This window comes from Mustelus asterias, chromosome 2, assembly GCF_964213995.1.
Source record: "Mustelus asterias chromosome 2, sMusAst1.hap1.1, whole genome shotgun sequence".
Taxonomy (NCBI): domain Eukaryota; kingdom Metazoa; phylum Chordata; class Chondrichthyes; order Carcharhiniformes; family Triakidae; genus Mustelus; species Mustelus asterias.
In genome coordinates this window covers 10,956,575-10,972,493 of record NC_135802.1, presented here as the reverse complement: position 1 = coordinate 10,972,493, position 15,919 = coordinate 10,956,575, and the positions used below count along the sequence as shown (strand labels likewise).

Genomic DNA, 15,919 nt, shown 5'->3' with positions numbered 1-15,919 from the left:
GTTCAAGGCTGAGTTAGACAGATTTTTCATTGACAAGGAAGTCAAAGGTTATGGGGAGGGTTATGAGTGATACGGTGGCACAGTGGTTAGCACTGCTGCCTCACAACACCAGGGACCCGGGTTCGATTCCCGGCTCGGGTCACTGTCTGTATGGAGTCTGCACATTCTCCTTGTGTCTGCGTGGGTTTCCTCCGGGTGCTCCGGTTTCCTCCCACAGTCTGAAAGATGTACGGGTTAGGTGCATTGACCTGAACACGCGCTGGAGTGTGGCGACTAGGGGAATTTCACAGAAACTTCAGTGCAGTGTTAATATAAGCCTTACTTGTGGCACTAATAAATAAACTTTACTTTACTAAACAGGGAAGAGGAGTTGATACTACAATCAGATCAGCCATGAGCTTGTTGAATATTCAATGGGCTGAATAGCCTACTTCTGCTCCTATTTCTTCTGATTATATGATCTTAAATGCGTTACGTTTTTAATTTGATTTGATTTGATTTATTATTGTCACATGTATTAGCATGCAGCGAAAAGTATTATTTCTTGCGCGCTATACAAAGCATACCATTCATAGAGAAGGAAAGGAGAGAGTGCAGAATGTAGTGTTACAGTCATAGCTAGGGTGTAGAGAAAGATCAACTTAATATAAGGTAGGTCCATTCAAAAGCCTGACAGCAGCAGGGAAGAAGCTGTTCTTGAGTCAGTTGCTACGTAACTTTTCCCCGATGCAGGAAGTGGAAGAGAGAATGTCCGGGGTGCGTGGGAACGTTTGAGAGTTAGCCATCCAATGCAGTAGGCAACAGTCAATCAGGGCTAGGATAGGGAGATAATTGCCTAGCCAACCTCCATGACATTCTTGAGGAAGTGAACCCCCCAGGCCGGGTCAGTGACACCCTCGAGGTGTTGATGTGCTTAGAATTGAAACCAAAGCATTCTGACCTGGTAAATTCTGTCCAATCTGGTGGGGAGGGAAAGCAAATCTCTGGGTGTGTGAGGTGGCCAGCAGATGCCTGATGGGATAGAAACCACGTACCGCTGTAGGCCCGGTGGGTCGAAGGGCCTGACCCTGCGTTGTATTGTTCTTTGTGCTACATGATTGAATCTCACTCCCTCCCTGCACTCACACAGGTGAATTCCTCACTTAAGAAAGGACCTTTAACCTCCGGCTGAAATCTGACCTTGCCGGTCTGGACAAATGCCCCTATCATTGGCTCCTCATAATCCAACGGGAATTAGGTTTGGATGGTCTCAATGGTTGATGGGTAATATTGAGAGGTTATGTTACAATGGGAGTGAGGAGGGTGATGGGGAGTCCAAAGACTCAGGGGTGGGATCTCCTGGCCGCACTCACCCCGAAACCGGAAAATCCCGCCCAAGTTCAACAGACCTTTCCATGGTCCAGCCCCTCAGAACGGGAAAATTCGCCTCTACGTCTGTTTATAGATTCCAAACAATAGAAGCTTAAAGTGTCATCTGGCCAGAACACTGCACAATTTGGTCATGACATCCTCTGACTGGTATTCTACCATATGGACTCTGTTGCTCGAGTGGCTTCTTTTGGTTTAATTTAAGTTGTAGAATATGGATATTGCTGACAAGGCCAGCATTTACTGCCCATCCCTAATTGCCCCTTGAGAAGGTGGTGGTGAGCTGCCTCCTTGAGCCACTGCAGTCCATGTGGTGTAGGTGCACCCGCAGTGCTGTTAGGGAGGGAGTTCTGAGATTTTGACCCAGCGACAGTGAAGGAACGGCGATATATTTCCAAGTCAGGATGGTGAGTGGCTTGGAGGGGAACCTCCAGTTGGTGGTGTTCCCAGGTATCTGCTGTCCCTGTCCTTCTAGATGGTAGTGGTCATGTGTTTGGAAGGTGCTGCCTAAGGAACCTTGGTGAGTTCCAGCGTCCTGAGGAGAAATTTCTTCACCCAGAGAGACCACGCAAAGGTCCGTTGACCGTGGGTGAGATTTTCTGGTTTTGGGGTGAGCGTGGCTGGAAAATCCCACCCCTGGTGTTTGCTTCATGCTGTGAGCTATAGTTACTCGGCCGGTTCCGGGGGTCCAGCTCAGTTGATTTTATTTATTTGTGGGACATGGGCATTGCAGGCTGGGCCAGCCATCCCTAATTGCCTCTTGTACTGAGTGGCTTGGTCACTCAGAGGACAGTTGAGAGTCAACCACATTGCTGTGCCTCTGGAGTCACATGTAGGCCAGACCAGGTAAGGATGGCAGGTTTCCTTCCCTAAAGGGCATTAGTGAACCAGATGGGTTTCTCCGACAATCAACAATGGTTTCATGGTCATCTTTTAATTCAAGAATTTTATTTCATTCAAATCTCACCATCTGCCATGGTGTGATTCGAACCCAGGTCCCCAGAACATTACCCTGGATATCTAGTCCAGTGACAATACTGTCTGACAAATCTATTAGAATTCTTTGAGGAGGTAACAAGGAAGTTAGATGAAGGAAAACCAGTTTAGATTTCCAACAGGTCTTTGACGAGGTGCTGCATAGGAGACTGTTAAATAAGTTAAGTGCCCGTGGTGTTAAGGGTAAGATCCTGGCATGGATAGAGGATTGGTTGACTGGCAGAAGGCAGAGAGTGGAGATAATGGGGCCTTTTTCAGGATGGCAGCAGGTGACTAGTGGTGTGCCCCAGGGGTCGATGCTGGGACCACAACTTTTCACAATATACATTAACAATTCGGAGGAAGGAACTGAAGGCACTGTTGCTAAGTTTGCAGCTGATACAAAGATATGTAGAGGGACAGGTAGTATTGAGGAAGCGGGGGGGCTGCAGAAGGACTTGGACAGGTTAGGAGAGTGGGCAAAGAAGTGGCAGATGGAATACAATGTGGAAAAGTGTGAGGTTATGCACTTTGGAAGGAGGAATGGAGACATAGACTATTTTCTAAATGGGAAAATGCTTCGGAAATCAGAAACACAAAGGGACTTGGGAGTCATTGTTCAAGATTCTCTTAAGGTTAACGTGTAGGTTCAGTCGGCAGTTAGGAAGGCAAATGCAATGTTAGCATTCATGTTGAGAGGGCGAGAATACAAGAGCAGGGATGTACTTCTGAGGCTGTATAAGGCTCTGGTCAGACCCCCATTTGGAGTATTGTGAGCAGTTTTGGGCTCTGTGTCTAAGGAAGGATGTGCCGGCCTTGGAAAGGGTCCAGAGGAGGTTCACAAGAATGACCCCTGGAATGAAGAGCTTGTCGTATGAGGAACAGTTGAGGACTCTGGGTCTGTACTCGTTGGGGTTTAGAAGGATGAGGGGGGATCTTATTGAAACTTACAGGATACTGCGAGGCCTGGATAGAGTGGACGTGGAGAGGATGTTTCCACTAGTAGGAAAAACTAGAACCAGAGGGCACAACCTCAGACTAAAGGGACAATCCTTTAAAACAGAGATGAGGAGGAATTTCTTCAGCTAAAGAGTGGTGAATCTCTTTGCCGCAGAAGGCTGTGGAGGCCGGGTCATTGAGTGTCTTTAAGACACTTTAAGACAGAGAGAGATCAGTTCTAGATTAATAAAGGGGTCAGGGGTTATGGGGAAAAGGCAGGAGAATGGGGATGAGAAACATATCAGCCATGATTGAATGGCGGAACAGACTCGATGGGCCGAGTGGCCTCATTCTGCTCCTATGTCTTATAGTCTATTGGTTTAATCCCACATTGTCCACCTTTCCTAAATGAACCTTCCCTGTTTTTGGCTGCTAAGGATCCAATGGGAGTTGAGCTTTGCTGGTTCTGGAGGAGATGCCCACCCCTTGTCCCCTTGCCCATCTCTCCCCCATCCCGCTGTTCCTTACACCCTCTCCACCCCCTGCACCCAAACCCCCTCCACCCCATCTCACCATCCCCTTCCCCCAAGATGTTAGACTATAAAATAACCTAACCTCAAGACCACACACACAGCAAAACTGCACAGACACTAAGGAATTGCTGTAATGGACAGAGGGATAAGCTAACTGAATCATTGGCTTACCAAGAGACTGAGAGAGCCATTATCACAGACAAAGTCCAGAAATGTGCAGGTTAGGTTGAATAGCTGTGCTAAATTGCTCCTTAGTGTTAGGGGGATGTCAGGGGGATTAGTCGGATAAATCTGTGGGGTTGCGGGGGTGGGGCCTGTTGTCAGTGCAGACTCGATGGGCCGAATGGCCTCCTTCTGCACTGTAGGGATTCCATTCTATTCTAAGTCGCCATTGTCCCAGATGACCATAGGCTGTTCTCCCCTTTGAGGGGGAGAGCTGACTGGTGGTGATTTAAGCTGAGGATCACCTCTCCTCAGGCGAGGGGCAAGGTTGAGAAGGTGGGGTGAATAACCTCAGCTGGGACGTGAATTAAACCCATGCTGTTGGCATCGCTCTGCATCACGAACCAGCCATCCAGCCAACTGAGCTCATGGGCACAGGGCAAATACCGTCACACAGCACCCTGAGCTCCTGCCAGGAGTGAAAGGAACATTCACACCACCGTCAACCTCGGGACCAGGTCACCCTCACCACGCGGAGAGGGTCACAATGTTTTCTGAATAACATTACGGATGCTGGAAATCTGAAATAAAACCAGAAAACGCTGGAAAAACCCTTGCAGTGTCTGTGAAGAGAGAAACAGAGCTAACATTTCGAATCCCTATGACCCTTCATCAGAACTACAGCACCCGCTCTGTAGAAAAGTCACAGGGACCTGAAACCTTGACCGTTCACTCTCCGCCGCCAGCAAGGACAGAGGAAATTAGTGCTCAACCCAAATCTCCACTCGCTGCAGCGGGGCTGGATAATCCCGCTGGTAGAACGGTGGAGAATTCCAGCCCTTAACTCTGTGTTTCTCTCTCCACAGAAGCTGCCACGCCTGCTGAGTTTATCCAGCACTTTCAGCTTTTATCTCACGTTGTTTCCTGTCGTATACACAGCAGAGGAATTGACGATCTCCGTCCAGTGCTGTCCAGGCCAGGGTGTGGAATAAATCCAGGTGAAGAGGTGTAAACACAGGATGGCTCAGTGGAATTGTAACAGGACCTGAGCAAGAGGCTCTTTCAGAGAGTGGGTGTGACTCGATGGGCTGAATGGCCTCCTTCTGAACTCTATTCTATGGATTCTGGGGAGATGGTGGCATCGTGGTACTGTCACTGGACTTGTAATCCAGAGACCCAGGGTAATGCTCTGGGGACCCGGCTGGGTTTTTCCGACAATCGACAATGGTTTCATGGTCATCAGTAGATTCTTAATTCCAAATATTTTTTATTGAATCACGGCGCCAGGGACCCGGGATCGAATCCCGCCATGGCAGATGGTGACATTTGAATTCATAGAATGGAATCAAAGAATCATAGAATCCCTACAGTGCAGAAGGAGGCCATTTGGCCCATCCAGTCTGCAATCCCACCCAGGCCCTATTCCCGTAACCCCACATATTTTACCCTACTAATCCCCCTGACACTAGGGGGATTTAGCATGGACAGGCAACCTAACCCGCACATCTTTGGACTGTGGGAGGAAACCGGAGCACCCGGAGGAAACCCACACAGACACGGAGAGAACACGCAAACTTCAAGGCTGGAATTGAACCAGGGTTTCTAGCGCTGTGATTCAATAAAAAATATCTGGAATTAAGAATCTACTGATGTCCATGTGTCACGGTGGCACAGTGGTTAGCACTGCGGCCTCACAGCGCCAAGGACCCGGGTTCAATTCCCGGCTTGGGTCACTGTCTGTGTGGAGTCTGCACATTCTCCCCATGTCAGCGTGGGTTTCCTCCGGGTGCTCCGGTTTCCTCCCACAGTCCGAAAGACGTGCTGGTTAGATGCATTGACCCGAACAGGCGCTGGAGTGTGGCGACTAGGGGAATTTCATTGCGGTGTTAATGTAAGCCTTACTTGTGACTAATAAATAAACTTTTTGAAAAAAGACAATGAAACCATTGTCGATTGTCGGGAAAAACCTATCTGGTTCACTAATGTCCTTTAGGGAAGGAAATCTGCCATCCTTACCTTGTCTGGCCTACAAGTGACTCCAGAGCCACAGCAATGTGGTTGACTCTCAACTGCCCTCCAAGGGCAAGTAGGAAGGGGCAATAAATCCTGGCCAGCCAGCGATGCCCATGTCCCACGAATGAATAAAAAACTCGATGGCTGAATGGTCTCCTTGTGAACTGGATTCTATGGTCATCGCCAGATCCAGGTCAACAGGGGGTGGCCACTGACTGTGTGGGTGATAGGAGGTTTCAGTAAGATCATGGAGGAGTTGGGTTGTGATTACAAATCACGGAGGGGTTTGTGCTGGAGAGTCACAAAGAACAGTACAGCACAGGAACAGGCCCTTCGGCCCCTCCAAGCCTGCGCCGATCATGATGCCTGCCTAAACTAAAACCGTTTGCACTTACGGAATCCATATCCTTCCATTCCCATTCTATTCATGTATTCGTCTAGTTGCCCCTTAAATGCCGCTATCGCACCTGCTCCCACCACCTCCCCGGGCAACGCATTCCAGACATTCACCACCCTCTGTGTAAAAAACTTGCCTCACACATCTCCTCTAAACTTTTCCCCATGCACCTTAAACCTATGTCCCCGAGTACTTGACTTTTCTACCTTAGGGAAGAGCATCTGACTATCCACTGTCCATGCCACTCATAATCTTGTAGACTTCTATCAGGTCATCCCTCAACCTCCGTCATTCCAGTGAGAACAAACCGAGTTTATTCAACCTCTCCTCATAGCTAATACCCTCCAGACTAGGAAAACCTTTTCTGTACCCTCTCCAAAGCATCTACAAGAATTGTATGCAATATTCTAAATGAGGCCTAACTAAGGTTCTGCACAGCTGCAGCACGACCTGCCAATTTTTATACTCAATGCCCTGACCAATGAAGGCAAGCATGCCGTATGCCTTCTTGACTACCTTATCCACATGTGTTGCCACTTTCAGTGATCGGTGGATGTGTACACCCAGATCCCTCTGCCTGTCAATGCACCTGAGGGTTCTACCATTTACTGTATGATTCCTACATGCATTGGACCATCCAAAGTGCATTATCTCGCACTCCTGAAAGTTTGATGAGCAAACGAGTCTGCAGTTGAATCTAAACCCTGTGTTGTGTGCATTTTGTTATTGCAATCCCAGGAGTCCGACAACTATTGTACGGGTGGATGGAGATAGAATATCCTGACACTTTCAATCCCAATCTCAAACTAACCCATTGCCGAAAGTACATCTCCCTGGTGGGCAAGGGGATTGCTTAAACAGTGAAGTTGGATGACAATCTTTGATTCTAAAAACGGCAAGGAGGCGATGAAGAGGAATTGTACTTTACCCGGCGAGCTGTTGTGATCTGGAGTGCACTGCCTGTCAGGTGGTGGTAGCAGATTCAGTCGTAACTTTCAAAAGGGAGAAATATTTGAAAGGCTTACTGTTTGCGGGGCTGTGGGAAAAGGACAGGGGTGTGGGGGGAGGGTGGGGGGGACGGGAGTTGGTCTGGGATTAATAGTCTCAAAGATGGCAGGGGCTGAACAGGCTGAATGGCCCTCTTATCCGCTGTAAAGTTCGACAGGTAGAGTCTCTGCTCTGATTGGGGATGAGCTTGGAGGTGAAGAAGGAGGTGGAGATGGTGACAAGGAACAAAGAATAAAGAACGAAAAACAAAGAACAAAGAACAGTACAGCACAGGAACAGGCCCTTCGGCCCTCCAAGCCTGTGCCCATCATGATGCCCTAACTAAACTAAAAAAAAACCTTCTGCCCTTACTCGGTCCATATCCCTCTATTCCCTCCCTATTCATGAACCCATCCAGATGCCTCTTAAATGTTGCTCATGTGCCTGTTTCCACCACCTCCTCTGGCAGTGCGTTCCAGGCACCCACCACTCTCTGCGTGAAAAACTTCCCCCGCACATCTCCCTTAAACTTTCCCCCTCTCACCTTGAACCTGTGCCCCTTGTAATTGACACTTCCACCCTGGGGAAAAAGCCTCTGACTATCCACCCTGTCTGTGCCTCTCATCGTTCTGTAGACCTCTATCAGGTCTCCCCTCAGCCTCCATCTTTCCAGTGAAAACAATGCTGGTTTATCCAACCTCTCCTCATAGCCAACACCCTCGAGACCAGACAACACCCCGGTGTAACTGAACCCTGCCTCTCTGCTGCCTCTACTGGGTGGAGAGGCCTCTGATTGACCCATGAAAGTATTTGTTAAAAAAAAATCCCCCTACTCCTCGCACTATGGATTGTTTTCTATGGCGGATGTGTGGTGAACCATTGTTGGTTCTCACCAGGTAGTGCTGAGCCAGGGTCTGGCCAGTACTATGAGTCTGTATATATGTTACTGTTGGGGTTAGGGTTGGGCTGTTCTACTTGTTACTGTTGGGGTTAGGGTTGGGCTGTTCTACCTGTAATATAGTTCTTATGGTACATCCCAGTCGGGCTCCGCCTCCTGGGAGAGGTATAAAGGTCACTGCTCTGTCTGGGACCCTTTAGTCTGGGATCGTGTATTATATATGGTAGCTCTATTGTTGTAGTCAATAAAAGCCTTTATTTCCCCGAGTACCTCTAGCCTCGTGAGTTATATCGCGCATCAGGATGTGGTGAGCCATTGGCTGCTGCTGCCAGGGTCTTCCAGTGCTGCCAAAGTCTACGGGCTTCCTCATGGCTCACCTGCCAGAGATCCCACTGCAAGGAGTGGACTTCGGCGGGTCTGGAAGACCCGGCGGAAGGAAGGGCTGGAAAATCCTTCCCTCCGGATGGACCAAGCATCCTCTTCCTGTTCCATTATTTCTCCATGACTATGCCCAGCCAAGCACCTCTAGAGTTTATTTACTAAATGGAAGGGTGCTATATGAATGCAGCTTGGGACAGGTTTTCTCAGCCCACATTACCCCAATCTTCACCTCCGAGTCCAGCTTCCTGCGGCGAAATCCTGGCCCGAGAGACGCCCCCTCCCAGGTCAAAGGGCGCTTACCGTGGAAAAGCTACAGTGGTCAATATCGTCGTCACCAAAGAGGACGGCATCTTTAATAAAGACGGACAGACTCCGCAGGATAAAGGTGACGAACAGCTGGATGTGAATATAATTCCTGGTGCAGTGGAGCCTCCTAGAGGAAATACAAGAGAAAGGCAGCTTAGGAAGACTTTCCATCGAGGAAGTCACACAACACGCGATCGGTTTTTACCTGAGCGTAAAATTAAACAGAAAAGAGAAGACAGTGATCCGACTAGCTTAGTGGTTAAAAAAAAGGGACGGCATGGGCAAGTTGGGCCGAAGGGCCTGTTTCCAAGCTGTAAATCTCGATGATAATTAGAGGCTGAGTAAATGATGTCTATATTCTCCGGAGTTTAGAAGAATTTGATTTGATCTGATTAGATTTGATTTATTATTGCCACATGTATTAGTATACAGTAAAAAGTATTTCTTGCGAGCTTTACAGAAAGTAGTCTCACAACGCCAGGTTAAAGTCCAACAGGTTTATTTGGTAGCACGAGCTTTTGGAGCGTTGCCCCTTCATCAGGTGAGTGCAGGATCTGTTTCACAAACGGGGCACATATAGACACAAACTCAATTACAAGATAATGGTTGGCATCTTTTTAGAAACTTGACATCTGTGTCGATGTGCGCGATCTGCTTGGAGATCCTCTCCACTTTGCGCGCTATACAGACAGAGCATACCGTTCATAGAGAAGGAAAGGAGAGGGAGCATAATGTAGTGTAAGCGATTGAATTAAAACATTGTTGGAGAGTTTAAGAGAGTTAGAATGAAGTTTTAGAAGCATGGTAACAGAGTAAAAGATAGGATTAGAGGGGATGCTGGGCACAGCTTGCAAGAAGCCGCCTTGCTCCGGCATAATTAAAAAGCGAATGAGTGGCGATTTTATCGAAACTTAAAGGCCAAAGTTCACTGGCTGTTCACACTGGCGGGATTCTCTGGTCCCACCCCGCCAGCGTGGGGTGACGTCAGTAGGAATTCCCGTTAACAGCAGCGGGACCAGAGAGTCCCGCCGCTAGCAAACAACGCGCCACCTCCGCGGGAAACACGCGGCTGGGAGGCAGGAGAATCTCGACCAAGGCTCAGAAGGGTCCTGAAAGAGTAGGAACCGAGGGCAGAACAGGAAGGCGGCACGGTGGTTAACACAGCTGCCTCGCAGCGCCAGGGATCCGGGTTCGATTCCCGGCTTGGGTCACTGTCTGTGTGGAGTCTGCACATTCTCCCCGTGTCTGCGTGGGTTTCCCCCGGGTGCTCCGGTTTCCTCCCACAGTCTGAAAGACGTGCTGGTTAGATACATTGACCATGCTAAATTCTCCCTTAGTGTACCCGTACAGGCACCGGAGTGTGGCGACTAGGGGATTTCCACAGTAACTTCACTGCAGTGTTAATGTAAGCTTACTTGTGATTAATAAATGAACTTTAATAAATTTAAACTTTAAGGAATTTATTTACTGTGATCTTCAGTGCAGCAGTGTGTTTGCAGCCACTCCTAAAATACCTCTGCCCTCGGAGGACTCCTCCCTCTGGGGTTGTTCCCCACACTGAGTCCTGATTGGTCACCCAGGTCAGGTGACCCTTACTCTGCTGTGTTGCCCTGACAGGGATAATCATCACAAGCTCTGAGACAATCCCAAGCCCTGTAGGAAAGGATTCACATGCTGAGGGGACATGCATCATAATTCAGGGTGTTAACATGATAAGGGGGGGTGTAGTTCGAAGCGGTTTACATAGATTTGTAGGTCAAATAACAAGCAAACTGATGCACATTCTCCAGGGAGGTGTTTCATAGAATCATAGAATCCCTACAGTAAAAAGGAGGCTATTTGGCCCATCGAATCTGCACCGACCACAATCCCAGCCAGGCCCAAACCCCATAACCCCACGTATTTACCCTAGCTAGTACTCCTGATACTGATGCAATTTAGCACGGCCAATCCACCTAACCCGCACATCTTTGGATTGTGGAAGGAAAGCGGAGCACCTGGAGGAAACCCACGCAGACACGGGGAGAACGTGCAGACTCCACACAGACAGTGACCCAAGCCGGGAATTCATAGAATCATAGAATCCCTACAGCGCAGAAAGGGACCATTTGGCCCATCGAGTCTGCACCGACCACAATCCCACCCAGGCCCTACCCCCATATCCCTACACATTTACCCGTTAATCCCTCTAGCCTACGCATCTCAGGACACTAAGGGGCAATTTTAGCATGGCCAGTCAACCTAACCTGCGCATCTGTGAACCCGGGTCCCTGCGCTGTGAGGCAGCAGTGTTAACCACTGTGCCACCGTGCCCTGTTTCATCCTGTCTGCCGACTTTGTTACCATGGTAACATCATTGTTTCTCCCTCTTGCTGCAGTTTGCAGGCTTTTAAAGTGGACGGACTCCTAACCACCCTCTATTGGCTGCCCAAAGACAATCTACTGGTTAAAAAGACAAACTGGGCAATGCCCATTCAAATAGTTTTGACTTTGCTTCACTTTATAATTCTTTACTTTATAACCAGCCTCCCATCCACTGACTCTGTCTACACTTCCCGCTGCCTCGGCAAAGCAGCCAGCATAATTAAGGACTCCACGCACCCCGGACATTCTTGTCTGTGTGGAGTCTACACATTCTCTCCGTGTCTGCGTGGGTTTCCTCCGGGTGCTCTGGTTTCCTCCCACAGCCCAAAGTTGTGCAGGTTAGGTGCATTGGCCATGCTAAATTGCCCTTTAGTGTCCAAAGATGTGGAGGTTATGGGGATTAGTGGGGAAATTGTGTGGGGTTACGGGTATAGGATAGGAAAGAGGATCTGGGTAAGAACTCTGTCAGGGAGTCAGCACAGACCCAATGGGCTGAATGGCCTCTTTTTGCACTGTAGGGATTCTATGATTCTATGAGCTAAGTTTTTTGTCATTAGGCCCCAACTCAGAGACATGGGCTCACAGTCTAAGCTGCTGCTGGATTGCTGGAAGCTTCCAATGCAGCATCTTACAGACAAGGAATGGAAGTTAATATTTGCAATGGGGGTCACACTGTCCAGCCAGCCCGGGACACGCGTCACCTCTGTTGGGGAAGACCCGTTGGATGTAAGGCCTGTCAGGCAATTAAATGGCCAGCCATTGGGCCTCAGACCTTCCACTTTGGATTAAGAGCTCGGGGGGGTGGCGTTGGCCTGGGACCCCACCCATTGAGAGTTGCCAGCCAGTCAGAGGCCAACAGCTCTCCACTGCCGTGAGCACCACCAGGAGCGGTGGCCACTGCGGATATTGCACCCACTAAAGGCCCAAGATCAACGAGGGAGCCCCAGGTGAGTGAGGGTAGGAGGGGTTTCACAGGGTCACAGGGAAAGGGAGGAGGGGGGGATTGGTCAGCAGAAAAGTAAGGCGGGGCCGGGTCACTCAATCAGTCACTTGAGCGTCTTTGAATGAAGGACCCCTCTTGGTTGCCTGCAAGCAGGCCTGACTAAATTTTCCTTCCCACACTCCTTTGCTTGGTGACTCCCCACCTTGCACTGACTAAATACCAACAGGACTGGGATAAGGCCCTTGCTTGGGCACTAATTTCTCACTTTCGAGCCTCAGACAGAATCGGACAGGTAGCCCCCCCCCCCCCCCCCCCCCACTGCCCCCCCCCCTTTCCCCTCCCCAACCCCCACCATGAGCCATCCCGCCACAGACTCAATTGGCCTGAGGCAGGAGGGCAATGGGGTCGTGACCTGACACCCTCCTGCCCGATTACACCTCAAAAGCCACTGGAGGTTGTTGGGGTGGGAGGGCATTAGATTCAGCACATGGTCTCGAACAGGGCCTGTTCATGTGGATTTACTCGCCCCGCTATTCAGAGACTCGCCATGGAGTTCTCCCACTTTTCCACCTGAAGTCTCTCAACCATAAACTGCTCACAGAATCACAGAATCCTACAGTGCAAAAGAGGCCCTTCAGCCCATCGAGTCTGCACCGACACATAAAAGCCCTGACTTGCCCACCTAATCCCACTTGTCAGCACTTGGTCCATAGCCCTGAATGTTATGATGAGCCAAGTGCTCATCCAGGTACTTTTTAAAGGATGTGAGGCGTCCCGCCCCCACCACCCTCCCAGACAGCGCATTCCAGACCGTCACCACCCTCTGGGTAAAAACGTTTTTCCTCATGTCCCTCCTAAACCTCCCACCCCTCCCTTTAAACTTGTGTCCCCTCGTAACTGACCCTTCAACTAAGAGGAACAGCTGCTCCCTATCCACCCTGTCCATGCCCCTCGTCAGATAATTCACCTGGGATCTTGCTGTGCATAATTTCCAAAAGCGTTTAAGTAAGTTTATTAGTCACAAGTAGGCTTACATTAACACTGTAATGAAGTTACTGTGAAAATTCCCTAGTCACCACACTCCGGCGCCTGTTCGGGTACACTGAGGGAGAATTTAGCATGGCCAATGCACCTAACCAGCGCGTCTTTGGACTGTTTGAGGAAACCGGAGCATCTGGAGGAAACCCACGCAGACACGGGGAGAACATACAGACTCCACACAAACAGTGACCCAAGCCAGGAATCGAACCCGGGTCCCTGGTGCTGTGAGGCAGCAGCGCTAACCACCATGCCGCCCCGAGTTGGCTGCAAAGCGCATTCGGACATCCTGTGGATGAGACAAGGTGCTACGTAAATACACGTTATTTCCTTTGCTGACCCAGCTAGTGTTTGAGCCATATGGCGTTTGCCTGGTTACTCTAGTTAGCATAATCTTTAGCCGAGGGAGTGCGATAATTGAGTGGTGTCTTCAGAATTGCTCCGAGGGGAAGTCTCAGCTGTTGTGAGACAGATGGGCCGGTTCAGGAGGGGCAACGTAAGCAGTGTGCCCTTGTCTGCAGGTTTGAGAAGGACGGATTGATAGCTTGAAAGTGCGTTGCATTTTTATGTTTCAGACTGAGCAACAGGGTCAGTCACCAGACAATACAGGTTCCAGATAATTGGGGAAAGTGGCAGAGGTGAAGGCGAGTTGTAATGATGGAGAATGTGCTGTCTGAAAGGGCAGAGTTATGGTGCGAAGGTGATTTTTCCCTCCGCTCGATTTTGGAACCACTCAAAGGGATATACTCCGCCTTGTAATCTTATACGAGTGTGTGTGTGTGTGTGAGGTAGTTGGAAGTTATTGCAGCATCTGTAAGGAGAGAAAAGAGCTGAGATTTCGAGCCCAGGGGACCCTTTGTCAAAGCTGACTCGAAACGTCAGCTCTTTTCCCTCCTCACAGACGCTGCCAGGCCTGCTGAGATTTTCCAGCATTTTCTCTCCTGGTTTCAGATTCCAGCATCCGCGGTAATTTGCTTTTATTTAGCAGGAAGTTGCTGGTTTTGGTAAATTAAAGCAGGATCTGGCACTCTCTATCATGAACAATTAACAGGACGTTATTTTTAAACTGTTGACAACCTTATTAAAACAATTAACAAACTGAATAAAATCCCAATAGAATGCTGTTCAAATATTCCTTCAGGAATAATGAAATAAATCATTGCAGAATTCAGTCACTCTCAACTAATATACAAACAAGCGTCTTTTGGAAGTATGAACCTTCTTTGGTGATGTTCTTGCCTGAGGAACACTTTCTGAGTTGGTATCTCTCTCTATTAAAGCAGTGATTTTATGAAGACATACATGGAACTGCAGGATTTACATGAGAGCCTCACCTTTCCCTCCTCCTGACTCAACAGGTGGCAAGCATACCCTGACAATTACCCCCCCTTCTCTGGGCTGATGTACCTGGAATTACCTCACAGTGTTCCTGCGATCTGAATGGCTTGAGGCTGTCAACAACCCTTACATTTAAATTCCATTGGTTCTATGCTCTGCGTGCTTGCTTTAAATTAATTGGTCCAATTCAAAAGCCTGTTTGGGTGAGGTTGGAACACTGACTGCTAGGCTTTGATATAATGTTGCAAAAAATTGCTTCTGCAGCCTGCTCTCTGCAATTTAAAATCCACTCACAAAGACATCTGTATTGTTTAAAGAGACAATGCTATATGATTTCTCCTTTTGGTTTTAGCATTTCACCATTTACATTTGTCAAACACCACATTTTTAACCTTACATGTACAACTTCACAACAGCAGCAACAATCCAACAATCATTCTCAGAAGGAAATTGGATGAATTGTTGAAACGGAGAAACTTGAAGATCAATACAGAAAAGAACAGGGAAATGGCATGGAATTGTAAAGCTCTTTCGAAATGCCAGCAGAGGCACAGGGATGTAGGACTTAGATGCAATGGGTAGGCCATTTGGCCCTTTGGCACTATGCTACGTTCCTGCACCTATCCTGAAAAGGAATTGCAACAACTATCTCAGCAGGGGACCAATGAAGCTCCTTCTTGAGAATGTTAATTGTCCTTAGATCACCTTCCTCCTAGGGTACTTGGTCCTGTCTGGGGACAGAGGGGAGGCAATACATGTTTCTGATCTCTAGTCATCCCCAAGCCTTGTGGATTTGATCTCATGTTCTCCTGAGTTGTGCATATCCTCCAGAGCTGTACTGAGGGAGTGCGGCACTGTTTGAGGTGTCACCTTTCAGGTGAGACTTTAAGCTGGATCTAAAAGATCCCATGGTGCAATTTCAAAGACCAGTGGAGTTATCCATTGAGTCTTGGTCAACATTTATCCCTCAACTACCATCGGTCACGATCTCATTTCTGCTTATGGGAGCTTGCTGTGCATAAATTGGCTGCTGCATTTCCTATATTACAGCAACGACTCCACTTCAGAAAGTGCCTCATTGGCTGCAATGTACTTTGAGGTGTTCTGAGATTGTGAGAGGCGCTATATCAATGTAAATCTTTCTTTGCAGTTTGTTTTCCATGTTAGAATTAATTTTGCTGATAATAGTCATGATGATGCCGGTGTTTGTTTGATGGGAAAGTGATTACCCAAGCATAGAGATAACTATTATCCCCGCAGTGTTTCAGCCAATGGCT

General features: G+C 48.6%; 1 protein-coding gene across 1 annotated transcript in view; it reads right to left on the bottom strand.

The window, feature by feature from the left end:
* The window catches only part of ghrhrl (growth hormone releasing hormone receptor, like), a 48,365-nt gene that overhangs the window by 17,966 nt on the left and 14,480 nt on the right, over window positions 1-15,919 (bottom strand). The window contains exon 6 of the mRNA XM_078229604.1: window positions 8,954-9,086. Coding sequence (XP_078085730.1) covers window positions 8,954-9,086 — 133 coding nt within the window. The remainder of the gene's footprint in view (window positions 1-8,953; window positions 9,087-15,919) is intronic.